Source organism: Trachypithecus francoisi, unplaced genomic scaffold (genome assembly GCF_009764315.1).
Source record: "Trachypithecus francoisi isolate TF-2019V2 unplaced genomic scaffold, Tfra_2.0 Lachesis_group2, whole genome shotgun sequence".
Lineage (NCBI taxonomy): Eukaryota > Metazoa > Chordata > Mammalia > Primates > Cercopithecidae > Trachypithecus > Trachypithecus francoisi.
The window spans coordinates 86,356,316-86,367,474 of record NW_022681465.1 but is presented as its reverse complement, the minus strand read 5'-3'; the positions used below and the strand labels follow the sequence as shown (position 1 = coordinate 86,367,474).

Here is an 11,159-nt window from a genome sequence, read left to right as displayed (position 1 = left end):
TGCAACAAATTACTCAAAAGTTTAGTGGCTTAAAACAATAATCACTTCATTATCTTTTATGGTTTCCTGGGTAAGGATTCTGGGAAAATGTCATCTGAGCAGTTCTGGCTCAGGATCACTCATGAGGTTGCAGTCAGACAGCATCAGAAGCTAAAAGTGCCAGGGGCTGCACCAGTTGTTTGCCGGCTGGCTGGGCATGCTCCTTCTTGCAATTTGCATCTTCATGTTGTGTGAGCTGATTTGGGTTTCCTTACAACGTGGTTGCCTCAAGCCAGTTGGAATTTGTGCTTCAGGGAAATAGGTCCAGTGCTTCAGAGAGCAAGGTGAAGGTGGTAATACCTTTTATTAATATAACCCAATTTTGTAAGTCATACAGTGTCACTTGTCACATTTATTGGTTCCAGGTTAGTCACAAGTCCCCCCAGATTCAAAGGTAGAGGAATTAGATTGTACCTATTGATGGAGGAAATGGGCAAGGCTTAGAAGGTCTTGTTGGATGAAAGACAGTGTTGTAGCTATCTTTGGAAAATACACTCTGCTGCAGAATCTTTAAAGTAGAGTGATGCCAGGTGCAGTGGCTCATGCCTGTAATCCCAGCACTTTGGGAGGCTAAGGAGGGTGGATGGCTTGAGCCCCAGGGAGATCAAGGCTTCAGTGACCCCTTGTGGTAACACTGCACTCCATCCTGGGCAACAGAGTGAGACTGTGTCTTAAAAAAACAACAACAACAAACTTCCAAATTGTTTAATTTAGTTCATAGAAGTAACAATCATCTTTAGTCCAAATAAAGTAGGTGATTTAATTAAACATTTACATGTGATTTGATGAAATCACAGTTATAATAACAAGTTCACCTGTTATAAACAGGTTTGGCAAAATACAGTGGGCTCTATAAACCTACAGCTTAATTAGTGGGAGCAGAAGTGTGGAGCATTCTAGAGAACAGAAGATTAGCATGCTATGGGTGGAAATAAATATGTATTACAGAAGGAGAGGAGAACTTTGGTAAATTTAGTAAGTTGGTTAAATGAAGGATGAGAGGAACTACTGTATATTCAGATGTGTGTTTTTAAAAAATGGACTCAAACTTGAAAGAAAAGCATTAAGATGTAGGTGCTTAAATGGCAAAAAAATTCACATGGTGGGAAATGCTAGAGGAACATAAATACACAGAAAAAAGTTCATTCTTGCTAAGAAGAAAATAAATTACCCTTATAATCTGTTTTATAATTATTATAATTTCACTAGATGTAAAATAACATTTTTGACTTCATGTAACTTTTAGCCAGGGTGAAATTAGTATACTCATTGGATGCTGGTGCTGTAAAAAGTTATAACTGTTTGGAAAATTTTATGTCAACTCTTTTGAATCTTGAAATTTACTTAAAAAATTTGTCAGAAAAAAAAAGACATGTAGAATATATTCATTACGGTGCACTTTATGAGAGCAGACAACAAATAAAACACATGCACAAAAACAAAAAAAATACTCCTTTCCAAAAAAAAGTAACCCAACCCAATACAAATAAAACCACAATACAACAAAAACCAAAACAGGTCCAGCATTAGCAGAACAAAAATTAATCAGGATACAACAACATGATGGAATATTATGGGATTGTTAAAAATTATAATTGTGAAAAGTATATTAAAATGTGGAAAAGTGTTTATATGATAGGTGGAAACAACAGAAAATAATCAAATAGTATAAACACTATGTTTGCTACTTTATAAAATATTTTTACATGTAGAAGAGAAGATGCAAAAATGAGGGTGGTTACCAAGATGATTGATAAGGATACACAGATACATATAATTGTAGTATTTGTTAAAATGTCCTTTAAAGTGATTGTTATTAGTAATTTCAATTACCAATGTAAATGTGTGATACTAAATCCTATTTTTTAAATTAACTATATAAATAAGTAGAAGGCAATTTTATTTTCTGAACTGCCTTAAGATTTGAAGTGCTTGAGACTTTTGAGTTGTGAGCAATCACATATAGTTCTCTTTTATCTGACCACTACCTGGAACATAAGGACACAGGTAGACAAATCAGAGAAAGCCTGCATTTTCAGAGCCAATTTGCAAGAGCACATGTGAACTACTCCAGCAGCAGATTTTTGCCCCATAGTATGTATTGCATGTAGCTTTCCAACTGTTATTACATAGTCTATGTTAAAAAATCCACAATTGTTATCATAATTTGAGTCATGTTAGGTATCTTCCCTTCCAGAAGTGACTGCTAGTACCTGAGGAGTAATCTCTGGGGGTGCAGTTGCTCCTGCCTTTGGATAGCAGGCCCAAGAGAGCTGTGACAGGTGCAGACCTGGGGACTTGCTGCTTACTTAAGTGCATCACATTCATGAGTGCACCTTCTTTGAAGCTGACCTGTCTGTGCTATTATGTGAAACTTTAAAGGCCATGGATTGGTGTCCCTGGCAGTCTGGGGTCCTTGCCATTGGAGGAGGAATGAAGGATGGATGCTTACACATCTTGGATATAAATGCTGGGAAGAGCATACAGACCCCAAGCACAAACTCACAGGTTAATATCTCCTCTGGGCTTCATCTTCATTTCAGTCTTCTGGATTCTTGTGAAAATAGTTTATGACAGAGCCTATGCCCCCAACAAGCTCTCTTTCTCTATTGAGTCCATAAGGAATTTGAGTTCCCAAGAGTTTCTTTTTATTGTAAAAACCTCTTCATTTGTGAGTTCAAAGTTAATATAATTTGTGTTTTCTATTTTTCACATTTCCTTTCTTTCCCATCACTGCTTTGACCATGAACTTTGGAGTAGTCTGGCTCTTCCTGGCCAATGGTCACAGTTCACTTAAATTCTTCCATTTACTACACCTAAGCCTATTTGTATACTTGATCCTTTGTTGCCTCGGATAAACTTTCCTAGAATGGATGTAATTTCTTTAACATCCTACTCCATCTGTACTGGAGGTTGGATCATGGACAGTGCATACTGCGTATAACCAGTTTAAGTATATTCATAAGGAATCAGAAATTGTAATAATTCTGTATTTTTGATCATTATTTCAGATTTGTTCCTTAATCTGGCTACCTAAGACAAAGGAGATTGCAACTGGCCTAGGTACTCCCAAGAATGATGTGACTGTGTGGACCTGTCCCACTGTGTCCAGGTCTGGTGGGTTTTTTGGTAAGCAAATGGGTGAATAAAATGCCATGCATCTATAGCAAAGTGAGCTGTTTTTGGGGGGAATGAAAGATTTTCTCCTTCTGGTTTTTCTAAGCACATATTTCATCAGAGGTAAAAGTCCTACATCCACCCTACCTCAGAGAGTGTATAGTTGAATGTTTCTGAATTTGACTAAAATGGTTCATCACTTTAAATTAAGTCATCTTCTCCTTGCATATGTGTATGAATGATGGAGTGGTGATCTTGGGCAGTTTTTGAACTCGAGTTAGCATCACAAATCATCTTATTTTGAAGAAAAACCAGCGGTGTAGAATGGGTGGAAGATAAGGCAATCTGAAAGGGCAAGACATTACTATGTGTCAGGAGGCCACTAATGACCATGAGGCTTCCTCTGTGAACATCTGCCCTTTCAAGGTAGACCACTATTCTTCTCAATTTAGTTCTACAAACTTTTACTGGGTACTTCTTGAGAGAAAGACCGCATGATGGGGAGCAAGTCCCAGGCCCTGTCCTCTGGGCCTTAAATCTTTTGTGCAATCTAGAATGTTTAAGGGGGCTCAAGGGTGAGTAGAATATCTCCTCTACCCAGCCCAGGGAAACATGAAGACAAAACTGGTGGTCGGTGCAAGAATGGGGCATCCTGTAGAACTCTGATTATATATCCCGTCTTTTTCCTCTCTCCACTCACCTGGCTTCCTGGCCAATCCCTGGGATTTACTTACTCATTATTTATTTATGAAGCATCTATTATGTGGCAGGTACTTTCTAGGGTGCCGGGCATACACAGGTGAACAAGAGAGACAATGTCCTTGCCCTCAGGGAGTCTACACTTTTGTGAGAGGAGACATGCAGAAAACAAATATATACAATGTTAGGTGGTGATAATATCATGATTTTCTTTGGAGATTCTGAAAACGTTAATGGGCAACAACGAAACAGCCTTATCGGGTAGACTTCCTGCCTCTGATGATGAGCCTGACTGGAACTCAGCCTCAGAATGACCTTTGTATTCTTCAGCTGTCACACTCTGTGGCCTGTATCAGAATACAGGCAACTCTTAGCAGAGCCATTGTGGTGATCAGGTGCAAGTGTAGGAAGAGCATGAGTCATATTTTTTTGCATATTTTAAATCAAAAGACATGCAACTCCCTGGACCTTTTCAGATTAGAGAAGTATTGTAAATCAAGCCTTAAAACCTGGTTCTTTACAAAACTAATTCCAGCAGCTAGGCAGGGCCTTCATTTAGGTGGGGGCATGCGATAGGATATTCAAATCAATTTGCTGATGCTTGGAATAAAGAATGTACTTATCAGGTGTATTTCCTTGTTTCTCTGGCCCTTACAAGTGATAAGTACTTTAGTTTTAACTCCTTGTGAATTTTTTCACTAATATTAGACAGAATTTCCAAGAGTGCATTTAACCTTTTCTCTTAAAATGCTTATAGTTGGAGACGAGGTTACTTTTGAGGTCTTAGACACTCATTTTCATCTCTAACCCATTAGTTCCTTCTACATACAGTATTTCTCAAAAGTGTTTAGCAGTTATACAAAACATGTATACAAAGTTGTTAATACAAAAACATGCCATGTGGTCAGTAAGTTTGGAAATTTGGGGTTAAGCTAGAACAGTTTTTTTTCTCTTTATTTTCTTTTTATTTATTTATTTTTGAGGCAGAGCCTCACTCCATTGCCCAGGCTGAAGTTCAGTGGCACCATCTCGGCTCACTGCAACCTCCACCTCCCAAGTTCAAGTGATTCTTCTGCCTCAGCCGCCCTAGTAGCTGGGACTACAGGCGCTAACTACCACGCCTGGCTAATTTCTGTGTATTTTTAGTAGAGATGGGGTGTCACCATGTTGGCCAGGCTGGTCTCGAACTCCTGACCTTAGGTGATCCACCCACGTCGGCCTCCCAAAGTGCTGGGATTACAGATGTGAGCCACCGTGCCTGGCCAGTGTTTTCTTTCTTAAGGACCTTCCAAAGGCTTGGATAGATTATGTGTATTGTGCATCACCAAGAGAAGGTGATAGCATTCGTTGTTTCCCAAGCACAATTGGGAAATCTGTAGTGGGGGAGCATCTTGAAGTACTTGTTCCATGAACACACTGAGGGAGCACTGCTGTGTCCCCTGGTACTGCCTGGGTATTTAATCTTTATGGCTTTTGTTGTGAGGCTGTGTTTCCATTGTGGGTCAAGAACAGAGCCCTTGACATACACCTGATGATTGGGATCTGGATCAGTGTCTTCAAACTGGGGGTTATGATCACTGGATTATGAATGTAGTGAGTCAAGATCAGCAAAAAAAGTGAAATAGAATAGTATAGATGGGAAAATGGAAAATTAGGTAGTATTTTGTGAAACTTTTGTTATAGTTATGTAGTACATATATGTGCCTATATATGGGGTTGCTACATAAAATGTAGTTTTGGCTGTGGGTTGTGGTCACAAAGTTTGGAACAAAACTATTCTAGATTCTGGTCACACCTTTACTAAGCCTTACCCTGTTAACCATAGTCATGATTTTTTTTGGGGGGGATAATTTCAGTTAAAGAGACCTCATCCACCTGACCACAGAGGAAAGGTAACTTATGATTATTCCCACCTATTAAAGAGTTGTAATTTTTAAGCTTTAAAATAGGAGTAGGTAGCTTTTTAGCTTATAGGGTGAGATCTGGTCTTTGGCTTGGTTTCATCATTCTGTGTATCAATATGTGGTCTCATTTATGACTATAGTTGCAGAAAGAAGACAACATTTTCATGCTTTCAGTGTCTGTATTCTTAGAACCTGGGAAAATAAACCCTAAAAAGGACCTTTGTCTGAGATAAAGAAGACATTTCCCACTATCTGGTAAATTAAGATTGTCATTGATATGCGAGAAAAACTTCAAGAATGCCTTTGCATCCAATCCAAATGCCATTTTTCTAACAAATTCTAGAAGTATCTTTCCAATTTTTAAGTCAAGATAGTTTTCAGTACATGCTTTGGAAAAGATTGGGATTTCCCTGCACTGTTACTCCTTTTCCCTTTTTCTCTTCTTCATCATAACACAGAAGAGTGAAGACATATTTATTACCTATTATATTTATTGAATAGACTTTTCTTTCTTATTAATTTAAAAGCATTAGTGCAGCCTGGGCAACATGGTGAGACTCCATTTCTAGAAAAATTACAAAAATTAGCCGGACGTGGTGGCACACTCCCTATAGTCCCAGCTATTTGAGAGGCTGAGGTGGGAGGGTCACTTGAGTCCAGGAGGTTGAGGCTGCAGTGAACTGTGTTTGCACCACTACATTCCAGTCTGGGTGACAGAGTGAGACCCTGTCTCAAAATAAATAAATAAATAAAAGCATTAGAGTAATGTTTTATTATATATTTATCCTCTTTTTTTAAGAAGCTGGATCTTGCTATGTTGCCCAGGCTGGAGTGCAGTGGCTATTCACAGGCTTGATCATAGTGCACTGTAGCCTCAAACACCTTGCTTCAAGTGACCCTCCTGAGTAGCTGGGACTGCAGGTGTGTGCCACTGTGTCCATCTCCTATATTTATCCTTTTAAAACAACTAAATCAAGTTGCTTTTCATTTATATGGTTTTATTATTTTTTAAATAATAGACAGTGGTCTTCCATAAAAAAAGAGATTCTTTGGTCAGGGTTTGGTGTGTGGTCTGAATAGTCAGAGCGTTGAATTGGATCCTAGTTCTGGCTCTGCCATTAATTAGCTGTGTGACCTTTGGCAACACATTTGGTATCCCCAAATCTTTTCCCTCACCTATAAAAGGGGCCTGCATTGTCTTTATAAATGTAAGCTTGCTGCTTCAGTTTATCTGATTCGTTTATTGAAAGCTGGGGCCCAGTGGGACACTTCTTGGGGAGGGCTGGGGTATGTGGCAGGAGCATAGCACTGGCATTCGTAGGAATGGGTGGATTAGAGAAGACAGAACTAACAACAGTATAGGGCATGAAGGGTGTGGTAGGCTGATAAATGGTCTCCTAAAGGATATCCATGCTAAATCTCTGGAACCTCAGAATGGGACCTATTTAGAAATATTGCATTTGGAGATGTCATTAAGGATCTTGACATAAAATCATCCTGGATTATCCAGGTGGCCCTAAATCCAATGACAAGTATCCTTGTGAGAGACACACAGAGGAGAACAGACACACAGAAGAAGAGGTGACGTGGCCACAGAGGCAGAGTCTGGAGTGATGTGGCCACAGAGCATTGATTGCCAATAGCTGCAAGGCACAGAATCACCTCAAGAGCCTCCCTAGGGAGCTCAGCCCCTGTGACCCCATGATTTCAGACTTCTCATCTCCAGAACTGTGAGAATCAATTTCTGTTGTTTTAAGCCACCCAATGAGTGGTGATCTGTTATGACAGCCACAGAACACTGATACAGGGGCAAGAGCACTGAGGGAGAAAACTGTCCCAGTCAGCCCTGACTGCTGTCTCCCAGCATGGCTCAGTTGGTGGCAGCTCTGAACCTGGTGGGTGTGGGAAAACCCTTTATCCTGGGATGGGACTCATGGCCCCACCTCACATTGCCTATAGTCCTGAGCAGCAGCCCATATAACGTGGAGGAGTATGAACTGTCTTTCCCTTTTCCCCCAGGCCACAGGGGCAGAGTGCTGCACCTGGCTTTGAGTCCAGACCAGACCCGGGTGTTTTCTGCTGCAGCTGATGGGACGGCCTCTGTGTGGAATTGCTACTAGCACCCAGCCCCTCTAGGTTTCAGTTTCCTTGTTTCTAAGTGAAGATGATGATGTTGGCTATGTCTTCTCTGTGGAGTTTTTATGAGTATCAAACAAGTTGAAATACTCTTCTTGATGTGAATGCCTGTTTTCCTGTTCTTTCTCAGATTGCTTTATTTGCTCTGCTCCCCAGAGATCGACTTCTTTCCTTCTCTGCTTTCCTCTTTCTGCCCCTCTTCCTCTCCCTCTTCTTCTTCCTCCCCTTCTTACCCCTTTCTAGAGATTCATTTTCACTACTTTATTCAGAATAACATCTACAGCAAAGATTTCTACTTCTTTCCCATCTGACTTTTCTCCCTAGCTCCAAACCTCATATTTCTGATTGCCTCGGGATAGTTCCCTTTCGAGATTCTTTCCTGTCTTTAGCTCAATCTCAACACATTGAAAACACGACTCATTCACTTGAAAAACACTTATTAAAATCTCACTATATGCTAGGCAGTATGTTAAGCATGCATATTACTTTCTCTAAAAATCAGTTCTGTAGAAATCTCTTTCCCCTCCTGACGATCTCATCCTTATCCTGGTCCCCTACTCAGGGAACCTCCTAGTTCTTCTCTGTGCTTCCTTGGTTCACCCTTTGCTCTCTTTTCTTTTGTTTCACCTAGTCACATCTTGCGTGCCTGACAGCCAGTCTGCTGTAATTGCCTTATAACTGTTTCTCTGGACTCCACACCACTGCTAGGTTAAACATCTAAAAGTCCCACGCTGATCCTCTCAGTCCCCTGCTCGTAAACACTCAAGGACACCCTATTACCAAGCACCTTTGACCTCAGCCTCTGGAGTCCTGAGCCCAGGACTTGAAGTTAGATCTGTTCTTGCCTTGGCTCTGCCATAAATACACCCTGTAACCTTGGATGTGTTGCAACATCTGCAAGGATAGGAATTTGGATTTGATCACTGCTAAGGTTCCTTCAAACTTGATCAGTTCACTGTTCTGTCTTTTGAATGTTAATTCCCATTCATCTCCTATATTAAGACTTTGGCTAAGTCTTGTGATTTCCTGCCTTGTTGGAGCTTTTCTTCTAACCTGAATTCTTGCTTCTCTCTCCTTTTCCTTTATACACCCACACAAGTCCTAACCTCTCCAGGAAGTGTTTTGAAATGATGTTACCTGGATTTGAGTTCTTGGCATTAGCCTGTATCATCTACTTGGTATTACTATACTATTACAGCTGTTTTAAAAAATCTTATTACTGTCTGAATCATTGGTTATTTTGGTTTTAACATCCTGAGGAGTTTAAATTGAAGGCTTGAGAGAGCATGCATTATATTTTTTGCTGCTCCTTAGTATGTTCTGCATATGCCAGATAACAAATATTGGCTGATTATTTTTTTTTTTTTGCTTTGACATGACTTGTTTTTACTAATACATATCCATTCCCTATGCCCCCCAAATCGATACAACATAACAAAAACTTTGAGAATTCAAAAGTAGAATAGTATATACCAGGGGAGTTTAGGACTCTTCTGTTAAATTAGTGTTAATTTGTCAATATATATATTTATTTTCCCTGTTTCTAAAACTTAAATCTGTTTGGTAATGTTAGTAATTCTTGTCTTAGAAAATTTTAGGCCACTGAAAGCCACAGATGTGATCGTTTTCTTCTTTAATGGTTTTAATTTGATCTTCCTAATAAGCCAGGTATAAACTGTAAGAAAATGTTTAGAAGAAAATGAGCAAAATGATTAGACCGTTTCCAGTGTCCCCTGCTATTCTGTTCTGTATACTTCTGTTTTAATACTCTCACGACACTATGTCATGACCAAAGGCCACTTCTCTCAATACTGGCATGTGAACAACAGGCTCTCATTTAAGAAAAATATTAATATATCTGTTACTACGATTAGTTTTGTTGGGAAGTTTGGAATATGATTTTCGTAAAGAAAAAGGTAAGCTTTCAGATAGCACACACAAGCCTGGGCTACAACTTATTTTTAAATTTTGAAATTAAAAATTTTTCATGGAGTAATAATTCACATATAGTAAAGCACATAAGTCTTAAGTTTATAGCTTGATGAGTTTTAAATTTGTGAATAAACAACTGTGCAACCACCATCTAGATCAAGATATGAACATCTCTAGTACCCTAAAGGGATCCCTCATGTCCACTCCTAGTTAGCAGCTCCACATTTTTCTGACTGCTATCCCCGTGGATTAGTTTTTCCTTATGCCAACTTTTAGATAAATGGAATCTCATCATGTATATTCTTTTTTATCTCACTTTTCCTCAACATTAAATTTGTGTTGCATAAAACTGAAGTTTGTTCTTTTTCATTGCTGTGTAATATTTTATTGTATGACTGTATAACAGTTGTTTATCCATTTTATTGTGTGTGGATATTTGAGTTATTTCTAGTTTTGACTTCCAAGAATAAAGCTGCTTTGCACATTCCAGAACACATCTTTGGTGGATAAAAGCACTCATGTCTATTTGGGATCTACCCAGGAGTGGAATTGCTAGCTCATAGGTTTATATATATGTTGAGTTTTAGTAGACACTGCCAATTTTCCTATGAAGTTGTACTAATTTATACTTCTACCAGCAATTAACAAGGGTTCCATACAACCACTTTTTAAACAGAGTTCAAAATCTGTAGTACGTATTGACAGTAGGGAATAGTCCATCCTCTTTTTGCAGTTAAAGTCCTAACTAGCAATGAGGGAATTGTAGCAAGTATTTAAAATATCATCGTAGTTACTCTCTCAGAGCCTCTCTTTTATATAGTAGCAGCAGGCCTCCTTTTCTAGTATAAAGGTTCATCCCTGGTTGCATATTAGAATCACTGGGGAGCTCACATAAAGAATACTATATCCTGGGTCCCACCAAATACCAATTAAATCAGAATGTCTAGAGGTGGGACCTGGGCATTGGTAGTTTTAAAGAGCTTGGTGAGTCTAATGAACGACCATGGTTGAAAACGAAATGTACTATTACTTTAGCCAGTCTTTAAGCTATGCTCCTTCCTTTGTTGTTGGTTTTTTCTTTGCGCCTTCCTTTGTTTTAAGAGCCTGTCTCTTAGTGTTGTATGTTATTGGTTTGAATATGTATTATGCATGTATATGTGTGTATATGTGTATATATGTCTGTATGTGTATATATGTATATACATATGTATATACACACATATATGTATATATTGAAATTTGTATTACATAATATATAATATATATAAAATTTATATTACTAAAGGGACTATAGAAATTGAAAGAATCTGTTCACATAATAACATCTTGAAG

General features: G+C 38.9%; 1 protein-coding gene across 3 annotated transcripts in view; it reads left to right on the top strand.

Moving 5' to 3' along the window:
* Positions 1-9,121, top strand: part of CDC20B (cell division cycle 20B) — a 59,778-nt gene extending 50,657 nt beyond the window's left edge. The window contains exons 10-12 of one of the 3 annotated variants that reach the window (XM_033179567.1): positions 2,422-2,547; positions 3,051-3,156; positions 7,779-9,121. In XM_033179567.1, the coding sequence (XP_033035458.1) occupies positions 2,422-2,547; positions 3,051-3,156; positions 7,779-7,879 (333 nt within the window). In that variant the 3' untranslated portion in view covers positions 7,880-9,121. Of the gene's footprint in view, positions 1-2,421; positions 2,548-3,050; positions 3,169-7,778 lie in introns of all 3 variants that reach the window. The other 2 variants (XM_033179566.1, XM_033179568.1) reach the window with 2 other exon arrangements.
* The last annotated feature ends 2,038 nt before the right edge of the window (positions 9,122-11,159 follow it).